Consider the following 22,022-nt stretch of genomic DNA (forward strand, 5'->3'; position numbering starts at 1 on the left):
GTAGCGTAAGGCCACGCAGATGGGCACCTCTCATTCCCTCCAGCAGCAGGCAGTGGCCCACGCACGGAGCCAATTCATTGTAGGGGATCCAACAAGGCATTCCCTCAACCTGCCGCCACCCCGATGTGGGGCCAGGAGCGAAAGGGGGGAGGAATGGGAAGAGAAATACCACACGCGTGAGGCTGGGCAGAGTTCCTCAGCACAGATAACAGTGCTGTGACCTCGCTGTTGCCATCCGGCTCTTCTGAGGTCACGAGCGCAGGGCAGTGAGGCCTGGGGCGGGGACAGGTGGCTACAGAGGAGAGCTGGGAAGGTGGGGAAGGATCGCGTGAGCCTCTGAGGCCCCTGCACCCTCTCCTGTCCGTCGGCTGGCCCCCTCTCGTGGGGCGTAAGGACCACAGGAGCCATTCCAGTGACGGGCTAGTCTGAGCAGCAGCCTGGGGGCCGGCTGCAGATTTCCATCCAGGGATTCCCGCCTTGAGCGAGCGCGGCGCTCTCACAGCGACGTCCATCCTCTGGTGAGCACGGGCAGCCCGTGCCGGTGTCTGTCCACCGGCCCCATCAGAGCGCGGGGCCAGTGAGAATCTCTCTTCTCCGGGGCCAGTCTTGGGCCCCCATCCCCTCGCTCTCGCAAGCAGCTTCCTCGCCGGCCTGCAGGACGGCAGCCAGCTGCTGCGATGGCCTAGTGCCCCCCGCCTTGGGGTCCGGGTGCCCGAAGCGGTGGGGTGACACAGGCGCCCACCTCCCGCCCCCAGACCTGACTTCGGCCCGGCTTGGGAAGGGGATTTAGGGGCCCGGCTTCCATTGATCTCAGCCGGGAGTGGCTGCTCCTCAGTGGACCTTTTGCAAATCGGAGCGGGGCGGGTGCAAGCGCCAGGGGTGCAAGGCCCCCCCCCCCACACACACTTCTCCCCGCTGCGCCCCGCATCAACCAGAGCAAAGACGGGGAGGGCGCGGGCCGGGCGGCAGGGGCGGGGCTGCGCCGCCAGGGGGCGCCGCCGGGCCGGGCCGGCACACGCCGCTCCAATCGTCTCATTAGCGCGGCCGGCCCCTGCCCACCGGGCGGGCGGAGGCTGCGAGCGCCGGGCCGCCCCGTCCCGTCCCGTCCCATCCCGTCCCCTGCCCGCGGAGCACAGCCCGGGCCGCGCTGTCTGCTGGCCGAGCCGAGAGCGGCGGGGGCTGCGCGCTCCGCACCGGCTGCTCCCTGGCCGGGGAGCCCGGGGGGAAGGCGGCGTCTCTGCCCCGAGGTAAGCGCCCCCGGCTGCACCGGGGCAGCTGCTGGGGCCCCTCTGCACCCCCCAGCGCGGGTGGCCAGGCATCCCCAATGCAGGGGCTCTGCCTTATGCACCCCCCCTCCCCCGGTCCGAAAGCGCCCTGGGCTCCCCGCACCTGCCCTGCCACGCTGGGGGTGGGCCCCGCGGGCAGGGGGCTGCAGGCACACGCTGGTCTCCCTCCTTCCCCCGGCAGGTGCCCCTGCAGCCTGGCCCCGCTGGACTCTGACCCTCGCCTGCTGCGCGGCGGACTTGGATCCGGTCCCTGGGCAGGGTAATGACAGGCTGGGCCGGGGCTGGAGTTGTTCTCAGCCTGTCTAGTCCATGGGCTGTGTCTCCTTCCCTGTGCCCAGGGCCAGGAGCCCTGCCACCCGCCTGGCTTCCCCTCCCCTCCCGCCCCGCTTCCCCTTCCCACCAGGGCGCCGGCCTGCCCCCTTGGCCAGTCCGGCTTTGCCCCAGCTCTTTATTCACAGCCCAGCCCCTTCCCCGCCCCGCCGTTGCCCTCTGAGGAGCCGTTCCAGCCCGACGGCTGCGGGATGCCAACCCACCCCGGGGCGATCTCCTTCTGCCGTGCCGCCCACGCAGCGCGTGAGCCACACGGCTGCCCACGCTAGCCAGTCCCCTCCGGCGGCGGCTTTCTCTGCCCAGCACCCCTGGTATCTCCGGAGCCTCAAATCAGGCCTCTGGGGACACGCTAGGCGCTGGTGAGCTTGCAGGTGGAAGGCAGTGGCCGGGTCTGTGGGGTGCAGAGCTCCGAGATAGTGCCCCATCCTGGCGCCCACATCTCGTGCTCTGTCCCGTCTGGTTCGCTGTGCCCCTGTCCGAGCTCTCTCCTAGGCATACAGGCCTACCCTGCTGCTGAGGGTGGTGATTTCAGTCCTTCTCCCCCTCCCTGCCTCTGTCTGTCTCCCCACACTCATGGGGGGCCTGCTGGAGCCCAGAGAGGATTGCCAGGCACAGGGCACATCTGTGTCTGGTGGTCGTGGCGGCTCTTCCTACGGGTGCTGCACAGCCAAGCACAGGAAATTCCTCCCGGCAGTTTCTCAAGCCCTTCTTTGTGTGCCTGGGATTTTTAAGATGTTTCCCTGACGGTTATGGAAGAGGTGTCAGGGCCCTGCTTCCCGCCACGCTGCGTCTGAACCTAGCCTCCCTGGAGAGGGGGCCCCGTGTGCGAGGTCGGCTCGCAGGGGTTGGGGCGCTCGGGGCTACGTCTGACCTGCCGACTCCAGCCGCTCAGAGGTGGGGGAGCATTGTGCAGTGGGGCTGCTGCCCCCGTGGCAGAGGAGTGGCGCCAGGCGGATTGACCCTTTGCATGCTGGAGGGGACGGGAGGGGACTTCCTTCCTGTGTAGGGAAGGGAATCGCAAGGTGGGCTGAGACACGGGCAGAGCCAGTGGGCTGAACTCTGCCGCCCTGGCGCCGCCCAGATCTGCCTCTTCATGTGCCCTTCGGGGTGGCCCTGCCGAGCTGAGGTCCCTGGGCTGTTGTGTCGTCCCGTCAGGACAGGCTCTCTCGGCCCAGACACCACGCAGCCTGCCTCAGCAGGGGTGGGGGGGGGGTGCACGGAGATGTCAGACCAGCATCCTCTCCGGGGAGGGCTTGGGGAGCAGAAGCAGCGCCTACTGGAACCACAGGAGCAAATGACTCAAACCTGTGGCTGCAAACTTCCTGTCGCGTCTCTGCTTCCTGCCAGTGCAGGGGTGGGGAAACCGCCCAGCCCTGCAACACTGAGCTGCTGGACCTGCAGCCGAGGCCTCTTCTGTCCCCCTCCCCTGGTCCTGGGAGCTGTGCAGTCTCTGCTCCCACCATCTCCCGCCTACTCAAGTTTCAGGGACCTGCCCTTGCACTGTTACCGTCTGCCCCTTGCCAGACCCATGCCCTCTCCCCAGCACACCTTCACGCTGTGGGTCAGCTCTCCCCATCTGTCTGTTCTGCCACCGGCCTCTCCGAGCTGTCTTCCCCGGGTCCTGGCCCTACAGCCTGGCACTGTTCTCCTGGTGCCTCCCTCCCTGAGTTCGCTCCCCTTTGGTCCCCGGCTATGCCAACTCCTGTGCCGTGTCTCGGTCCCTGTTCCCTGGTGTCCCCGCAGGGTTCTTAGCTGGGTTCCTTCCTGAATCTAGCTTGCTCCCCTTGTCCCCCCGTCTGCCCCAAGCCTGCTGTGTGTGATGCCCCCCGTCCCCACAGCATGCCGGCTCACCCCACAGTGTAGTGTTTATCAGTGGGCGTCTCTGCCAATGCACCAGTTTTCTGGATTTGCAAAAGGGCTTTGAGGTGTGGCGGGGACCCTTTGCCGCACTGGTTGATGCTGGCACCATCCGATCAGTGCCTTCCCCAGTGTGCCTGATCCCTCTGCAGGGCGATCCCCGGCCCTGTTCTCTTTGCCCTTCCCCTGCAGGGCTGGGAGGTGCTGGGGCAGGCCCTGTGAACCAGCAGCCTGTCTGCAGTGTGTGTCTGCCTGGAGCCCCTTCCATCCACCCCAGCAGCTTGTGGTTAGGAAAGGAAACCGATGGCCTTATTGGCTGGTATCGGGCCTGCGACAGGAAGGCAGAGGCCAGCGTGTGACAGCACAAGACACTGCTCTGTCTTTCCCCGGAAGGAACGAATCGCGTGTCTCTGAAGGCAGCACGCTGATTGTCCTTCAAGAGAGGGCGACCCAGGGTGAGGGCCCGGATGGCTGCTGGGCAGGGGGGGGTCTTGCTTTGATTTAGGGGTTGGAGGAAGGAGACTGGGAGTCAGGGCTCCTGGGTTCTGTTCCTGGCTCTGTGAGGGGAGTGGGAACTAATGCTTGGAGGTGTGGGGAGTCAGGACTCCTGGGAGGAGAGTGGCATCGAGGGCTTAGAGCAGTGGGACAGGAACTTCCCGGGTTCTGTTCCCTGTTCTGCCACTGACCTGCTCTGGGTCTTTGGGCGAGGGGGGAAAAAAGATCTTTCTCTCTCAACCCCTGACTCCCCAACAGACTAAAGTTCTCATGCTGCTGGGTTCAGCTTGTCCCTCTCTGCTCCCCAGATTTCCTTGCCCCCCAGCCCTGACGCGCTGGCTTCGTTCCATTTCCAGATCCTCCAGGGACTGTCCGTGGAGTCGCCATGTCAGTGACGGTGAATCTGACTGGCCCGGCCCCCTGGGGCTTCCGTATCACGGGAGGAAGGGACTTCAGGAAGCCCATCGTTGTGTCCAAGGTAGGAGCATCCACATGATCTGTCCTGGGGTTTGCCTGCTTGTGCTGGAGTGTGCTCCAGTCACTGGAGCAGGAGAGGGCCGGGAGCCAGGATTCCTGGGTTCTAGCCCTGGCCCTGCCACTGAATCCCTGTATGGCCTGGCACAAGCGCCTTGGAAGAGGGGAGCATTGCCCGTGCCCTGGAGGTGAACAGGTTCTGATGGGCTGGCAAAGGCAGCGGCTAGTGCAGGCATGTTAAACTGGCTGAGTTAAAGCTAGGCTCCCCCCAGGATGTGCCACGCCCAGCTTAACCCACGTCAAGGCATGCTGCCGTGTCCACACTGGGCTAAGGGGTGTGGGCGCGTCTGGGGTCTCAGCAAAGGGATCGTGGCTGGTGAGGAGCAGAGAGCCGGGTAGCTGAGCCCCTGCTGGGCACAGGGCTGTGTGTTCTGGAAGCAGCTGCTTGAATGGGAGCCGGGAAGCCAGTGGGATGCCTGGAGTTTCTGGCTCTCTCTGCTAAGTGGCAGGTGGCGTGTGCTGGGCTAGCTATGGTGGTTCAGGGAGCCCCGGGTGGAGAGCAGGCAGTCCAGGAGGTGACGTGAAGAAGCGGGAAGCTGTTCTCAGCAGGGATGCTGCAGGTGCCTCCCTGTGGGGCTCTGGAAGAGGAGAGGCCAGGCACTGGTCCGGCTCCCAGGCAGCGTGGGGTCTGGCGGGGGTTGATCCTAGGGTGAGCCCCCTGTGGATTTCCCTCGGCTCCCTATTATAATCTGGCTCTCGTGCATCTTTCTGCTGGCGTGTCCTTCTCTACGTCACCCGTGCCGCAGCCACCCGCCGTCCCGTCGGCGAAGGACGGGCTGCAGAGGGAGTCAGCTCCCTGCTGAGTGGGGTGCTGTGCCGAGAGATCCTGTTTACTGTCCTTGAGAAATCCGGCTCTGTGGGAACCGGCTAGAAGCCCCCCCCGCCCGGTGCACGTGTGTGGAGGAAAACAACCAGCCCTGACATCGTTCCCGGCCAAGAGGAATTTCTTTCTGTTGTTGTTTTGCCCTTGGCCTTGGAGTCCATTGTAAACTTGGCCTCAATTGGGGGGGAACGGGGGGAGATCATGACCGGGAGGTGGGGCCTTCTGCAAGTCACCAGCTGGGACCCGTGAGCAGGCTGACTGTGACAGAGCCCTTTACGCCTGCTGCCCGTCTGGCCCCTAATGTGCCGGTCACTGGCACCTGGCTGGTAGCCCCAGCAGAGAGGCCAAGGACTAAGTGGACCGTGGAGATTGAATGCCCCCCACATCCTTAGAGATGGTCCCGCTGGGTTAGGGTTTGAGACAGGTTGGCAGTTTCTGAGTGGAATTTGCCTCGTTTGTTGCCGAGGTGTGGAATGAGCCAGGCAGGGGGCTGCTGGAATAGAAAGGAGGGTCTCGTGGCTACGGTGGTTGAATGCTGCCCTGGAGTCTATCCCTGCCTCTGCCACAGAGTTTCTGTGTGTTGCTGGGGAAGTCACTTACACCCGACATTTGGTGTGTGGTCACTAATTGTGCATTCCTCATTTTCTGGGTGCCTGACTTGAGACGCTAGGGCCAGATGTGAGCGCTCCCAGCTGTGACTGAAGTCAGTTCTGAGCTGTGAGCACGTAATATGCCACAGATTGCTGAGTGCGCTGAAAAATCAGGTCCCAGATGTCTCAAATTGGACACCAAAATGAGTTGACAATTTTGGCTTTAATCTTTGTGCCTCATTTTTCCACCTCTACGATTGGGGGTGGGGGTCATCCCACCCCCTCGCGCCCCGGGCTCCATGAATTTATGTTAATTAACATTTGCAAAGAATTAAGACAACAATGAGATCACTAGGAAAAAAGCCCATGAGGAAATTACTAATTCTGTACTGGGAGCAGGGCTGGGATAGTGAGCAGTAAATAATGCCTGGGGCTACACAGTGCGTGAGGGGGATAAAAGGAAATAGCGCCCAGCTTCCTTGTGCTCTGTCCCTCCTGGGCACTGAACCAGGCAGGACTTCTCTGCATGTGACTGTGTAATTAACGACTGGATGGTGCACAGAGGCTCAAATGAAGGTTGCCCTGGCAACCTTAATTCTGGCATTTCCTGTCATTGGAGTGCTTGACTGTGCAACCTTAACTATTGAAATGTAGCTTTTTTTATTGTCCGGTTTCATTATAAAACTGGACTCTGGCCGCCCAGGCGTCTGTCTCTGCGGAGCCCTGGGGTGGTGGGGGGTAGCTGTGCAGAGACACGCCAGTGTGAGTGAGAGGGAGCCTGGCTCTGTAGGGTCTTGAAAGGGAACGAATGCTCTGGGACCCCCTCGCATGCGCAGGGAATAAGGTGAGGGGTGCATGGGGAGTCCTCTGCCCCAGGTCTGCTCCCTGCACGGCAGCCTCGTTTTGACAGCCGCTTCCCAAGGGCTGCAGGGTATCTGGGTGCGGTCTGGTTCCCAGCTCAGGGATGGTCCCCCCCCCCCCCCCCAGACTCTAAGGACAAGGTCCGGGAAGCTCCTGCACGGGAGGGGCTCTATGGGCCGGCTGGAATCCTGGGGCTCGCGGAGGAATGGCTGCTGACTCGTGGGGTTTTGGGGCTGGTCCTCACTGCGGAGTTCCCATGTGTTACAGCTAGCGTGGTTCTGGCCAGCCGGGCTGGAGGAGGTCCTGCAGAGAAGCCAAGCTGGGGAAAAAGCTGAAGTTGGTGGCAGTAAATGCAAGTCCCGGGCAGGGCTAAGCTTGGGCCAGTGTGTCTCTTGGGAGGGCCCCCTGCTCATCTCCCCCACTCCCTCTCGCTGCTCCGTGGGCCAAGGCGCTGGCGACGGTGGCGGTGTCTCTGCCTGAGGTGCCTGGCGCTGCAGGAAGGTCTCTGCCCCTGGCACTGTGGTTTGTTTCTGAGCAGTAATGCCTGGGTGTCTCCTCCCCGCCCGCCCCCTTGCCCTGCAGGTGATCGAGCACGGAAAGGCGGCTGCAGGTGACCTCCGACCTGGTGACGTCATCGTCTCCATCAATGGCGCCAGCACGGCCGAGATGCTCAACGTGGAGGCGCAGAACAAGATCAAGCAGAGCTCCGGCCAGCTCCAGCTCCAGGTGGCCAGGTAAGGTCCCCTGGCGCTCGTGCATGCCGTGCGGCTCCCTCTTCCTCCCCAGGGCAGGGAGCTGCTCACCGGCCTGGCTTTGATATTCCCCGTCCCTGTGTGCTGGGGGAGTGGTACGGCATGGGGGCGTGGAGGGGAAATCTGGCTGCTCTGGAGTCCTGCAAGGTCAAACTAGCAGGTTCCATCCCAGGGTCTCTTCATCACAGCAGCAAGGCCAAGCCAGCGGTTCCCAAACTTTTTGGCGCGAGGGCCACAAATATAATTTTTACAACCTTGAAGGGCCACCCGTCTCTGCCAGCAGCGCCTCTCCCCCCACTGCAGCCAGAGGGAAGGAGTTCAGCAAGGAGGATCTCCTGTCCCGCTGGCTGCAGCAGGGAAACTGCGTGCGTCCTGTAGCCCCGTACGCTCCACCTGGGTCCCTAGGCAGCGGCTCTCTTCTGCAGCCAGGGGAGGGGAGCCATGGGGTGCTCTGAAAGACCCTCCGGGCTTTGGCTTGGGGGCTGTGGGTTGGGAACCCCTGGTCTAAGGGGTGGCGCTGGGAGTCAGGATTCCTGGGTTCTCTTCCCGGCTCTGATGCTGACTCGCTGGGGAGCCTTGGGCAAGTTACTTCCCCTCTCTGTGCCTCAGTTTCCTCTGCTGCGCAGTGGGGCTAATGAACCCTGGGTTAGTTAACTGATCAGGACAGCGCTATGTACATCCCCACTCAATGGCTCAGCCCTGTACCGGCCTGAGGTCACTTCTGCAAGCTGCTCCTTGGTAAATGCCTGCGCCTCCTGCAGCACCAGGACGCAGAGCGAGGGAGGAGGACTGTTTACCAGTGCAGCCCCCAGGGCGGAAGCACACCAGCTTGGCCAGAGGTTGTGCGATGAACCTGGCTCCAGCCCCCTCTGTTTACGTGACGAGGGGGCCGAGGCCTGCGTGGGGAATGCAAGGCTGGGATACAGAGGGGTCTTGTTTTTGTTTCTTGCTGTGTTGGGTTTGATGCTGTGGCTCTGAGGGCATGGGGCACTGTCCCAGAGCTGGGGGGGGGGGGGGGCACGCAGGGTGCAGCTGGGGCTCTGTCGGGTGGGGTGCTGAGTGTGTGTTTCCCTTGTCTGTTCCTCCGTGCTTCGGGAGGTGCCGTCTCTGCTGTTGGCCTCGGGCGCCTTCAGGCGGCTTTTAAAAGCTGGCGCATTGTGCACAGGGTGGAGCAGGCAGCTTTGGCAGCTACCGCCCTGCAGCCCAGGTCTGACGGGTTCCAGCCAGCGGCACGTGAGCCTCTGCCCGCTGGGAGTCTCGTGGTGCGCTGGGAAGGGCAGGTGAGGGGCTTCCTCTGACAGCCCCTTGCGGCATGGGGCAGTCCCCTGTCGGTGGAAGCTGCCCTGGGGGCCGCTATCCTCCGGGCTGTGGCGCTGGACACGGCTCTCCCGGATGGCCAAGCTGCAGGAGAGGGACCCCACATGGCAGGCCTGTCAGTTCGGTCGCCCCTGAGACGGACCCTCCCTGATTCACCTGCTTGGCCCAGATGAGCGGGCAGCAGCAGCTTGCATCGACGCCGCCCCAGGCGGTGCAATGCTCGCGGTCTCAGCCCGACCCAGGGGGAGGGAAGGCCAGACGGCTTCCCCCGAAAGGTGCGCTACAGCCGGCAGTGTCCCTGCGCCCCTTGGAGCTAGCCAGGCATGAGCATGGCAGGTCAGAGCCGGGGAGGGGGGGCGTGGCAAGCCGGGCGGCTCAGGCTGGGCCCATGTGGCTGGGCCCTGCCCCGGCTGGGAAGGTGGAAAGTTTCCTTGCGCTGTCTCCTGCTGACTCTGACTCTCCGGAACTTGAAGCCCTATTTGCAGGGGGGTGATGGGCTCATCCTATAAATATCTCGCCGCCGTCCTGGGCGCGGCCGCTTGCCAGCCTGACTCACAGCTTCCTTGTGCCCCTGCCCTCCCCCACCATCTGCAGTGCTCGCAAGGGATTGTTTGACCAGGGCATCTGCCTGGCCTGCCGCCCCAGGGGTTGCCCAGTTGAGTCAGGACATGCCTGGGAGCGCTGGGCCAAATCCTGGGCTGAGCCGTCCCCCTGCCCGGATCAGCCACTAGCCAGGGCCAGCCCGGAGGCTCTCACGTATCTGCTCTCGGCAGTAGCACGCTCAGATGCGTGTGCGCACAAGCTGCGTGCACTTGTGCGTGCACGGACGTGTGCAGCCTGGTTCCCTCATGGCTAGTGCATGCACTTGTGGGGCTGCCTGTCCTGGAGACCCCTGCCACACCTATGAAGCCCCTCGCCGGCCCCTTGCCGCAGCCCGTCTCTCTGCAGCGGGGTCCTCTTCCCCTCCCCAGCTGACTGGGACGTGGGGCGGGTTCCTGGCGAAGGGTGGGAAACCTTCCTAGTATCTTGGAAGTGGCCCAAAGCCCACAAACCCAGCCGGAGCGGCTCAGGAGGCAACATTCCTCTCATTCCAGGCCCCTCGGCTCATCTTCCCCGCCTGTCCCCAGGGCCGGCCCGCTGTCCCCGGGCTCCCGCTGGCTCCCCGGGGTGGGGAGCCGCAGCTCTTGGGCTGGGGTCCTTCCCCTCACCTGCTCCGGCCCTTCACGTGGTGACCACAGCTGCGTGGCAGCCCGAAAGCACAGGGAAGAGCAGAGCTGCACCCGCATCCCCCATTCCCCCAGCTTACATGCGCTCCCCCCGGCGACTCTTCTGACGGGGGGCTGGATCCGTCTCTCTGTAAAAGCATTGTGCCCTTCTGCGGCGCTGGGGGGTGTCTGCTGGGGGGGGGGGTGGGGGCATGGGCGGAGGGGCCCCCAAAGCTGTGCTCTTCTCACTGGCTATGGCTGCAGGAGGCAAGCGGTCGGCTTTGTGCCCCGCTGAGTGGGGTACCCCTGTTTGTCCCCGTTCGCTGGGAGCAGTGCTGGTCCCCGTGTTCTGTCCTCTTCGGGGCGTCAAGGGACCCTGCCAGCACCCTGCCCCTCTGCTCTCGGGAGTACGGGATACGGGGGGATTTACCCCCTCGCCTCCCCCCATCGCGCTGCATTCCTGTGGTCCCATTGTACCCCTCCAGGCTCCCCCGCCATTTAACTTCCCTTAATGAATTCCAGCTCCCGGCTACATCAAAGCCCCGAGCGGGTTCCTGTTAGAGAGGGAGAGAATATAACGCAGCCCTGTATTCCCCTCTTCCCTCTGCCGGCCTCCAGAGCTGGGGCCGCATCCAGCGTGTCCCGGATGGGACCAGCAGTAGGGACGGGACAAGCCCTGCTTAAACCTTTGTCCTTCTAACTGTGCCGCTCTCAGTCTCTGCATGGGGAGGGCGCTGGGCGGAGTGAGGCAGTGAGGCCTTTGGGGTGAGCCGAGTTCTTCCTCCCTGCTTGGGAAGCTATTCCCGGAGCACCCCACTGAAACCCTGTTGTGCTGGGTGCTGTGCCTAAATAGCTCCTTGGGAACAGACTGTTTCGTACCATCCAGATAAACAAGATGATGGGTGGTTAATGTTTGTCCCCATGGGACGGATGGGGACTGAGGGGCTAAGGGACTTGCCCAAGGGCACAGAGAGTCTGTGGCAGAGCAGGGTCTCCTGTATCCCGGCCTGCGCCTTAGCTCCCAGCTATCCTTCCTCTGCTTTTCCCCAGGGAAAAGGCGGTGTGGGGTTATCAGATGCAGTATGCTGAGGAATATGGCCTCAGGGCAGAGTACGGGAGCGGGAACTAGCCAGCCGCCTCCTCTGATTCATGCCACGGCTGGTGGGCGTGGGGCTGAGCCCTGCTTTCACCAAGGCCCCGAAGGTGGACCGGGGACCAGCCATGCCAGTCTCTCTCTCCATCTCCTTCCTTTCCCTGGCACGCAGGTCCCGCTCGTTCTCTCCCAGCCAGACCAACGGTGAGAGCTCTCCAGAGATGCTGGCCATGCGGTTCCAGGTAAGACCCACACCCAGCTCGTCACTGGGTCCTTCTCCAGACTCTGGGGAGATAGGAAACCTCCGTCTCCACTTGGCGGTGGGAGCCCCATCTCTTGGCCCCAAGCCCTGCCCATAGCGGGAGGGTGCTGTGCCTGTGAATGGCCCCGTGCCTAGATTTCAGGGCACCGCTGCATTTGCCCACCCTGCAGCCTCTCCCCACGCAAGGGTCCTTCCTGCTGCACCCCAGAGGAGGTTCCCCACTGACTGGTCCATCCCCCGCCGCCTGCTTGACTGATGGGATCTTTTCTCGCTTCCCCAGGATGCCGTGCGAACCAGGGACGGCAGCCAGAGCTCAGTGAGGTCCTCCTACTCCAGCCCGGTGTCCCTCAGTCCCCGGCCTGGCAGCCCCTTCTCATCCTCGTCACCTGGGTACCGGCCCAGTAGCCCCTACAGCCCCCAGAGGCCCGGCCTGCCCTCCGAGGGCAGAGTGGAAGCGGTGGTGAGCAGCCGCAGGTAAGGCCCAGAGCCAGAGAGAGGTGGACGCTGGGGTCTCCTGGCGCAGAGGCACAATGTGGGGATAATGGATGCAGCAAGGAGCGCTGGCGGTGTGGGCGTGCCACGCTTCTGGGCTTGAATGCCACAGGTCGGGGGGCGAGGTCTGACAGGGTTGGGGTAATGACGCCTTTTGGTGATCTTCCTGTAAATGGGTCTCCCATAAACTTTTTCTCCCCCTTTCAGCTTCCAGTCTCTGGCCACTTCTCCCAGTGTCTTTGAGGATCGCTCCTCTTCACCCCATGGGCACCAGTATCCTGGAAGCAGACAGGTGAGCCGGGGGGCGCCGGTGTAGCTGTAGGGGAGAGGAAGAGCTCCACTGTGGCAACAGGAGGGGCTTATACTGGCAGGAGGTTCACATCAGTCCTTGGTCCATCCAGCTTTGCCCGTCCCCTCCACCCAGCCTCCTGGCTGAACGAGGGCTTTGGCCTCCTTCTTGCTGCTTCTGCCCCCTTGAGGCCCTGCGCTTGGCCCCGGTGCTACCCTGCTGCAGCCTCCTCCCCAGACCCTTCAGGCAACAGCGCACCTGGCTGGGGATGTTTGCCTGTTTCTACCGGGCGTCTCCAAGGCAACGGCTCAGGGCTGGGGAAGCGAAACCAGTTTGGGGAGATGCTGCGCGCTCCCCTGGGCATGTCAGGCAGGGGCGTTGGCAGGGGAGGCTGCCTCTGCGAAGACACCGTGCTGGGTCCAGGGAGCCTTTGCTCTTCCCTGGGGGAGCTGCTGGCTCCATTGCCTCTCAGGCAGGTTGTTCCATCTCTTCTCAACACCCCGCGCCCCCGTTGCTGGATGCTGCCTGCCCCTGTGCCCTCTACCTGGGCACGTTCTCTGTGTTCATGGCCAGTCCACACGGGCGCCTCAGCTGCGGGTCCAGGGAGCTGCAGCCCAGCACCTGAGCCGTGAGCCCACCCCTCCTGCTGGCGCCCGGCAGAGCCTGGCTCCCCCCTGCTGCCCCTGGAGTGGAGGGTGCCCTTCCCCCTGCCCACCCTGGGCTCTGTACATCCTTCCCTATCCCAGAGGTACATGGGCAGCGTGGTCCAGGCTGGTTGCCGTGCAAGCCCCCTTTCTAGCCAAACCTGCACCCCGGGTGAGGTGCTGGCAAGCCTGGGGGTCTAACCCTCCGGGGGGTCTGGCTCCTGGACTCTCCTATATCTCAGACCCAGTGGCCTCCCCTCTCCCATGGGGGTGGGGGGGGCCTGTTCTATGCACTCCACGCCACATCCTAGCATGCCCCACTTCCTGGTGGCCGAGCATCTTACTTCACGCCCCCTCCTGCGGCCCCAGCGTGTTTCTCCGGGGCCGGGACGCTGCTGCTTATTGTGGTGTTCCTCCCGGCTCTGTGGCAGCCTCCCCTCCCTAGCTCTCTCTCTCTTCTTGGGGCTGGAGAGATTTTTCAAGCCCAAATTGGGAAGCGCGGTGGCCCCGGAGCGCGGTCCGTTCCAGCTGGCAGCAGGCTTGGCCCCGGCAGACCCTTGGCTTCCCCCTGCCTGTTTGTTCCCTCGCTCCTTTCCAGCGTTTATTTGCTTTGGTCTCTGGGCCCCGGTGGGCAAATCCCTGCCTAGAGGCCACACACAAGCGCTGGGGCCTGCGGGTGGGATCCGAGGTGGGGAGACATGACCCCACTGTGGGGGAGCTGGGCTGGGGTGCGTCCCTCAAGCCACGTGGCTCAGCTCTCCATAGCTGCAAACCGTGCTGCCTAGACCGTTACCCAACCCACCTGGCCCTCGCTTCCCTACCCTGCCTGATGACGCCCCCCCGCTCTCCGAGGGTCTGTCTTTGGGATGCCCGAGTTAACTGCAGGGCCTGGCGTGCGGGGTGGTGGCATGGCCAGAGCTCGCTGCGCGGGTTGTGGCGGCCAGAGCGTTGCCGGCGGGAAGGGGGATCCTTGAAGTGCAGGCTGAACTGCGGGGAGGGTCTCTGAGGGATAGGTCGTCCTAGTGATCTCTACAGAGCCGGTGCTGCCGGGGAACGCCAGGGTTGCTTTGCTCTGGGTCTCTCTGCTCCGTGCTTGGCTCCTTGCTGAGACCTGAGCCGGCCAGATCCCCTGCCAAAGGACCCTTCTCCTCTCCTCCTAAGAGGGAAGGCTGAGCAGCCGGGCTCTGCCTGCTTGCGGGGTTGGCTCTTTCAAGTCTGTCTCTTTCTCTGCTGCTCCCAGAAACATTTGCTTCCACTTATCCAGGGTTTTGCCTTTCTTGTGGCTCCAGGGCCGTTAAACGGGAGCAGATGCCGCTGGAAGAGCGTTTCTGTGCTAGCTGTGCACAGGCTTAAAATAACAGGCTTTTTTTGGGGGGGGTGGAGGGAGTGTCTCCTGGATTTGGCCGGAGCTGCCAGGGGAAATAGGCACGACCCAGAAATAGCCACACGCCGGGCTGGGGCACAGCCTTGGCCGAGAGGGCGCCGGGCAGCGCTGTGACGAAGGGAGGTCCTGCATGGCTGGCTGGTCCTTGCAGAAAGCAGCCAGGGCTGCGGCTGAGGGGGTGGGGGGCCGGGCTGGCCCTGTTCCCTTCCACTCCCCGTGGAGGGGGTAGGGTCTGGCCGGCCTTGGAGCTGGCCCCAGAGCGATGAGGCAGCCCTGCTCCGAGAGGGTGTGACTACCCAGAACATCCGTGCTTGCTTTGGGGTGGAGATGGGGGGGAGACTGGGGTGGGTGGGGTGGAGTGAGCAACAGCAGCTCATTGCATCCAGCCCCTAGCGCACAGCCTCCGCCTCCCCTGCAAGCTGGTGGGGTGGGTGGGGGGTCCCCTTTGCTGTGCTGGGAAGGGATCCTGCAGCGGGGAGGAGACGGCTTGACAGGAGGCCAGGGGATGCCCTCTAGCGGCCAGAGCACGCAGTGCGGCCCTGCGTGGGTGTGAAAGGGCCAGCCTCGGGGTGTGGGGTGACAACGGGATTGACCCGTTGGGTGTCTGCACAAAGCACCCCACGCCCTTGCCCTGCGGCGTCCCAGATGCTGACGGGCCATTCGCTGCTATCCACAGCTCGGCTCGTCCCTCGCTAAGGCGTCAGGACGGGCGCCGTGGCCCAGTGAGCAGAGCCCTGGCTCAGGGAGCCTGGGTCCCCACGTTCCGCACCCCCTGGCTAGCGTGGCTGCCTGGTTCTCCTGCCTCCGCCTTGTTCAGGGTCCGGCTCTTCACGCTCCCCCCTTCTCTCTCTCTCTCTCTCTCTCGTGTCTCAGGAGCGAGGGAGCTTCTGCCACCCCAGCGGCTCTCCGGTTGCAGTTCTGCCTCCCATCAACCGCACACCGTCGCCCCACGGCCCCTGGGAGATGGGGAGGGCCCCGGGCAGGGCCTCCCCCTCATACTGCCACCGCAACAGGTAAGCCTTGCTGGCCAGCCGGTTCCTGGGCAGGGAAGGGGGGGTGACCCAGCCCCGAGTGAAGGAGGCTGTGGGGAAACAGCCTGTCACCCTCCAGGATCCTGGGGAGCCGGTGGTGCCAGGGGAAGTGAGACGTAAGCCAGGCTGACCGAAGGGCCCGGAGGGGGTGGTGGAGGGGCAGGGGCAGAGCCGTGCCAGCCCTGAACTGAGCTGGGGAGTGGAGGGGAGTCAGGCAGAGGTAAATGGCCTTAGCTGGGCAGCCGGGGGGCTATAGGTGAAGGATGAGGCTGAGGCGGGGGCTGGGGGTGACGGGTGGGGAGTGGAGCTCAGCTGCAGGGGTCTCTCGTCCATTGGGATGGGAGCTGCGGGGGCCTCATCCTGGTTGGGATCGAGGGGGGGATCCTGCCAGTCCTTCCCTGGCTCCTCCCTAGCCATGGGAGGCCGTGGCCCCAGAGGCCCCTCGGGATTAGGGGTTAGCCGTCACCCCTGGGTCCCCAAGCTGGCGCACTGGGGGGATCGGATTGTCTCAACACCTGCTCTCGGCCAGGCTGCTGTTGGGCTTCCTGGACAGGAAGGGGATTTGCTGGGGGCTTTGGCAGGTGAGGGGACCTTATATGTCCCTTGTGTCGGGATGGGATGAACCCCCTGCCCCTTTCTGGAGCGCTGAGGCTTCTGGGTGGGGAGCTGCACACAGTGGGTTAGCAGAGTTGATATGGCAGGGATCTTGCTCCCCACGCCTCGGCCTGGGTGCCAGGGGCTGTACGTGGTTGGGAGCTCTTTGTTGGTCTCCAGCTGGGCTACTATGTACCCGGGGCCTGCTCTTTCCGCAGCGTGGACTCGGAGATGGCCATGCGGCGCTTGGAAGAGGACTCTGAAGTCTACAAGATGATCCAGGAGAACCGCGAGACCCGGGCTGCTCCGCGGCAGTCCAGCACCTTCCGCCTGCTGCAGGTGGCTCTGGAGACTGATGGGAGAGGTGAGCAGGGGCTGGGGGGAGCTGCAGCAGAGGTGTAAAGAAGGGAGCAGGCAGGTGTCTGGAAAATGGAGAGCAGAGGGGCCGGGACAAGGGCAGAGGTGTGATAGTCTCCACGGGATGGGGCTGAGCATGGAAGGGTCAGGATGGAGAGGATTCGTTTCTGGGATCCAGGGCAGTGTGTGGGGAGGCCACGAGCAGGACAGGGGGCCTGGGGAAGGCCTGTGGACATGGGAGTACATCCTGGATCCTAATGTCTCCCTTGTTCTCCTTTTCAGAGGGTACCACAACCCCTTTTCCCAGCCAGCTGTCCCCCAGCCCCCACAAGCCAGTCACCAGCTCCGTGGCCGGGGTCCAGAAACTGCACCCATGTGAGAAGTGCGGCACCAGCATCACGTGAGTGTGGGTAATGCGAGGGTGGGAGGATCCAGAGACCCTCAGTGGGCTTTCAGGCTGACAGCTCCATTTATCCCTGATCTCGTGGGTGGAAGGGCCCAGTTGAGAACTCGCAGCAGAGTCCTGAGTGCCTTGTCCTTCCAGCTTCCATGCCGGCACCCACGGGTAAGGTCTCCTCTCTGTGTGGTAGGAGAGGGTGTCAGCCTGGTGGTCAGAGTCCAGGCTCCTGGGTTCAATTCCTCAGTTTCCCCATCTGCAAAGGCTTCCTGGATGTCTGCACAGCCCCTGAAGCTGCCCGGGTGGGAGCAGCAAGATGGGATCTGTCCTTCTCCGGTCTCCGGGGTGGTTCAGACCCACGTGGGCAGCTGGAGCCCAGGGGCCGTTACTGCCGCTCTGTCCCTTTGCCGGCCAAAGCATGGCTAGGCGTGGGGCTGGGCTGCGTTCACCCTAGGGATGGGGTGGCCACGCGGTCGTCCTTCTCCATGCGTTGTGCGCATAGGGAGGCTGCAGGAAGGCCCCGGTGGGCAGCCTGACTGGAGTTCAGAGGAAAATGCCAGGGGCTCTCGTGGCCCCACAGAGCAGACAGGGACCGGTGGCTGGACCGGCTTGTGTGTAGCTCGGAAGAATGGAAGGTGGAGCTGACCCTGCTGAGATTTGAAGGGGTAGCTCTGGAAGCTGGGGGCAGTGGTGTCCGGAGAGCTGGGACCCTGCTGGCGAGCGCTCTCCCAGCCGACCACAGCCACGCTGTCTCCCGCAGGAACCAGGCGGTGAGGATCCAGGAGAGCCGCTACCGCCACCCTTCCTGCTACATCTGTGCCGACTGCGGGCTCAACCTGAAGATGCGGGGCCACTTCTGGGTGGGCGAGGAGCTGTACTGCGAGAAGCACGCCCGCCAGCGCTACCAGGGCCCCCGGGAGGGCGCCGCCGCCGCCACGGCCGTCTCCTCCGAGTCCTGAGCTGCCGCCCGAGAGGAAAGCAAGGGGCTGGGGCTTCCGCCAAGCACAAACGCCACGTCCCGCGCTGGGAATCGCGCTGCCGTGTCCCGCTCTCGGCCTCCCTCGATTGGCTTCTCCCCAGCCTCTAGCCAATCGAGAGAGGCTGATTCAGGGACCCTGCTAGGTATAGGGCAGGGGGTGGCCCCGGGGGTTGGGGATGGGATAAAGGGTGGCCTTTTGCCTCCAGGTCACCAGTTCGAATCCAGCTCCCTCTGCTCAGCCGGTCCCGGCGGGTGATGGCCCAGCTGCAGCACTGAGCCTGGCTGGTTCTCAGCCTGTTTCTTAAAAGGCCGGCGTCCACGAGGCGCTGTCACAAACCTGGCCTCAGCAAGGACTGAAGGGGGCGTGGAGTCTGGCCCTCGTCTGACACATCAACAGGGAGATGCTTTCCCTGTCTTTTGGGCAGAGGGTTCAGACGCCGGGGCTGCCAGCCCCGTAGCTCTCACCAGCTCCAGGGTTCCTCCAGCGTAAAGAGCCGCCTTGCAGGACGGCTGTAGCGCTGCCAGGAGCTGTGCGCACCTCTGGGTGCAGCGGGGAGGGTGGGGGTGGCGCTCACACACTTAGGTGCGGGGGACGTTGCAGGGGGGGCACGGGATTGGCACAGCTTTGTACACTTGACTTTGTAAAGCTTCTCTAAGATATTAAACCAGATCTCTATATAAAATATAATATATATACCTGCCCTGCGCCTGCCTGCTCCTGTATCTGGTCTGTAAACGCAGCCGAGAGAGAGGGTGGAGCGTGCTTTTTCCCAAGGACTGATGGGGCTTAAAGGAAGGGGATGCTTCCTGCCCACCCGAATCTGGATAGAGATGAACAGGTATGTGGGAGAGAGGGGCTGATGGGGGAAATGCCCCTTCCTATCAGAGGGGTGCGTTCTGGAGGTGGAGGAAATGCACCTTCCCATTAGGGGGATGCTCTGGGGTCCCTCCTCCCCAGGAGAGGGGTTGGGCAGGGAGGGCATTAGCAGGGCTTCGAGGCCCTTTCTGTATTCTGTCAAGCTGTGGGGGGGTAGGGAAGGGGGCACTTCTAGTCTCAGTGGGCGATGCAGACTTGGGAAGCTCTCTGGCCGCCCCCCTCCGCCCCCAGCTAACTGAGCAGCCCGTTGCAGCGCAGGGGAACTTCCCAGCAGCAGTGGGGCCTCTCCCTGCAGCTCGGAGTGGCAGGATGCAGCGTGGTGGGGGCTAGGCGCCCCAGACCGCCCGGGAGCCGCAGTCCCAGCCCAGGTGGGGTGCTGCCAGCGGGGTCTGTGGGACGTGCGTGGTTGGGCGAGTTGCTCAGAGGTCAGGGGAAGGTGGCAGCAACTGGGCTGACAGGATTCCACTGCAGGGTGCCACGCCCGCTGTCACCTGCCGGCTGGCAGTGTGGGCAGCTGAACACTGGAGGGCAGCAGCTTCCCTTCAGCATATTGCACTGACGTGGGACGGTGCAGCCAGCCCAGAGCTGGTGGGGGCATCCCTGGTTGCACGCCAGTACACTGTGGGTCAGCTTGGGCCAGAGCCTGAGGCCAGGCCAGGTGATGGTTGCAGGACTCCACCCTCTCAGCACCCTGCTGAGTGGCAGGGCAGAGCATGGGTGCCGGCTTGAGCTGGGCTCCTCTGGCAAAGGCCGTGGTTGAAGAAGGGGCAGGCAAGCCAGCGGGAGCAGGGCCCTGCAGAACAGCATGCAGGGCTGGGTGTGTTCTGATCCTGGGGTGAGCAAAGGTTGCAGGGGCAGGCTGGCCCCACTTTCCCTCCCTGCCAGTGCAGTGCGTGTGCTCCAGCCCCACTGCTGATGGAGAAGCCACTGTGCGCCCATGTCTGGCGTTCTCTGGGGCGCTCTTACCCGCCTATGCCAGGCTGCAGGAAGGGTCGTGGTGTGGGCGTTTCCTGTGAGCATGGGCAGCTGCCTACAAACACCTGCAGACCCCCGTGGAGCATGTAGTCTTGAGTGCCGGCCGCCTGCCTGACTTGGTACCTGCAGGGTACCTCCCCTTATCAGCGCGCAGTGCCAGCCGTGTGCAGAGCCTCTGGAGATCGGATCACCCGGGCAAGGCTCTGCTAGTGGGATGGAAGCAATAGGGCAGTACTCACGGGCCTTCGTGTTGTGGACAGCATCAGCAAACTGCTTCAGGGAGGAGTGACTCGGCAGCATCAGGAGAAAGCAGCTGAGGAGCCTGAAATCTGCCGGCAGAGACCTTCCTGCCCTTGAGCCAGCCCCAGCCAGCTAGACCCCGCTCCTCCTCATCCCGCTTCCCCGTGCGGGGTAAGTAGCACTGTGCAACCGCTGATGGAAGCGGGGAGGGGGCACAGAGAGCTTTCTGTGTCCCAGCCCAGCCTCCCGGATGATCCTTCCCATTTCCTGTGCAGCAGGTGCCTTGCGTCGCTGGTATACAGAGGCCGGGGGTTGTGCCTGAGGATGCCGAGGGAACGAGTGGCAGAGCTGGGTTTAAAACCCGTTGGTTAGAGCTCTTCTTGTCCCTCTCCGGGGAGGGAGAGGGTACGGGAGCTGGAAACAAGAACCCAGGAGTCCTAGGCCCCTGTGCTGCTCTTGGGTCACGTGGGACGGGCGGTTGTGGCGTGAGTCTGTTGGGCGTGCAGTGTCCTGCAGTTGCCGCTCTGCCCAGCCTCCCAGCCTTTGGGGTGGGGACTGAATTGGAAAGGTGGGTGGGGGTCGCTGATCTCTGCTCTAACACTCTTTGGAGAAGGCACTTGAGCTTTGTGCCTCAGTTTCCCCATCTGTAAAGCTAGGAGGATGACTGTCACCCCCCATCCCTTGGTGGAGCTGAGGACTAAATAGGCCGTGGGGGCGTGTTGGTGTTTGTTAGATGGCCACGCACCAGTCCTTTAACCATGACCCCTTTATTGCTGCCTGCCTCTGCTGGACAGGGGGTCTGCCAGCTGGCACCAGTGTGGTTGTGTGACGGATGCTGAAGATCCCGAGGTGTGGCTGACTAGGCAGTTCAAGGGCTGTACCTGGATAATCCTCACAGGCCTTTCATGCAGCCTCCCCTGGGCAATGAGCCCTGGGCCCCACCCGCTGGCCCCTTGTTCTCGGTTGGGAAGTATTGATGGGAAGTGTCAGTGCTTTATTGCCAGCTGTTAGTGGATGTCTTTGTTCCCCCGGGGGCCTGGTGAGCCCTTTATCTGCTGCTCTCTGTCTCCAAGCCCAGCACTGTTTGCACAGAGATGTGCTGGGGGTGGTGTCCGAGATTTGCTGCTTATCTGCAGGGCTTTGTGCAGCACCCCGCTCCCCCCTGGGTTTCACAGCTCCCCCCCCCTCCCCCCCGCTCTCTTGCTGGTTTCAGCAGAGAGTCCTGCGCATAGATTAGGAGTGCAGGAGGATCCAGGCTGGGAGGGGAGTGACACGGACAAGGCCTCCAGTCCTGGGGGCCAGGGCCATGCTGTTCCCAGCAGGATGCTTTCCAAGGAACAAGGCCCAGCACTTCCCCTCTGGTGGGGGCAGAGGCCCCTCTGTCTCCCCGGAGCTCGATGTGCTTGTGATGGGCAGGTAGCACGTAGGGGATCCAGGCAAGGCCTTTGCACCTCTGGACATCTGCCTGTGAGCCTGTTCCCATTTCAGATCGCACGGGGGGACTCGAGTGCCATGGTCCCCGCCAAACAATGTCCCTCTTTGGGAGGATTGGAAGGGGAGGTCCCGAAGGCCTGATGGAACCCTGCGGTACTGTACTGCTGGTGAGGGGGGGTGTGCAGCCCTGGGAAGGTAAAGAGCACCCGGCCCATGTGCCCTGGGGAGGTGCCCTTATGCCCCTGGAGATGCCCAGTGTGCCCCAGACAGGGCGCTGATGTGGCTGTATAGAAATCAGCACCGTGCACGTAGGGCCCTTCTGCCTCTGGGAATGCATGGCCCTCGAGCCCTGTATCCCAGCACCCCTGGGGGCTGGTGCTGAGTCCTCTGGGCTCCCTTTGCCCAGTGTGTGTGCTGGCCCCACCTGCCCGCTGGTTGTGGTGCAGAGTTTGGAGCAGCCCTGGCCTGTTACGATGCGGGCGGGGGGGCGGGTTCTGCAGCAGGATGGGTGCGATGGTCCGTGGGAGAGGGAATGAAAGGACCCATTTCTGTCCCTTGTGTCAGGCCAGTCTGTCAGGACAGGGCTTGCGCAGGTTGCCTCTTACCCCTCCAGCCCTGCTCCTGCTGCGGGAAGCTGCTTTTTACCCCCTGCTGGGTTAGAAATGAGTCGGTGTCACGGTCTGGGGTGCACACTCCCGGGCCGCCATTGCAGCACCGCCCCCGGTGGCTTCCTTCCTCTGAGGCAGCACATCGGCTGGGCCGTCAGAGCCGTGCGCTTCCCCAGAGCAGGACCTTGCCCATGTCAGCCAGCACCCCAGTGGTGTGCAGTTCTCCACGTCTGGGCCTGGCATATAGAGCCGTGGAGCCATCCAGCCCCTCCTGCTCCAAGGTCTCGAGGTGGGAGGTTTCTCTTCGCTGTAGCAC

The 22,022-nt window shown here is 63.4% G+C and overlaps 1 protein-coding gene across 2 annotated transcripts; it reads left to right on the plus strand.

The window, feature by feature from the left end:
• Positions 1 to 1,114: 1,114 nt before the first annotated feature.
• PDLIM2 (PDZ and LIM domain 2) lies at positions 1,115 to 17,676 on the plus strand. Of its 2 annotated transcripts, none has more exons than XM_067543737.1 (10): positions 1,115 to 1,247; positions 4,277 to 4,446; positions 7,359 to 7,510; positions 11,316 to 11,385; positions 11,686 to 11,879; positions 12,105 to 12,189; positions 15,088 to 15,227; positions 16,058 to 16,203; positions 16,479 to 16,596; positions 17,354 to 17,676. In XM_067543737.1, the coding sequence occupies exons 2-10, from the start codon at positions 4,354 to 4,356 to the stop codon at positions 17,550 to 17,552; spliced, it is 1,197 nt and encodes a 398-aa protein (XP_067399838.1). In that variant the 5' UTR covers positions 1,115 to 1,247; positions 4,277 to 4,353; the 3' UTR covers positions 17,553 to 17,676. The 2 variants fall into 2 exon arrangements, with proteins under 2 accessions (XP_067399838.1, XP_067399839.1); XM_067543738.1 differs by having other exon boundaries at positions 1,140 to 1,247; positions 4,325 to 4,446.
• Positions 17,677 to 22,022: the final 4,346 nt, after the last annotated feature.

Source organism: Emydura macquarii, unplaced genomic scaffold, assembly GCF_026122565.2.
Source record: "Emydura macquarii macquarii isolate MOO-44397 ecotype Brisbane River unplaced genomic scaffold, CSIRO-AGI_Emac_v2 contig_967, whole genome shotgun sequence".
In the NCBI taxonomy this organism is placed as follows: domain Eukaryota; kingdom Metazoa; phylum Chordata; order Testudines; family Chelidae; genus Emydura; species Emydura macquarii.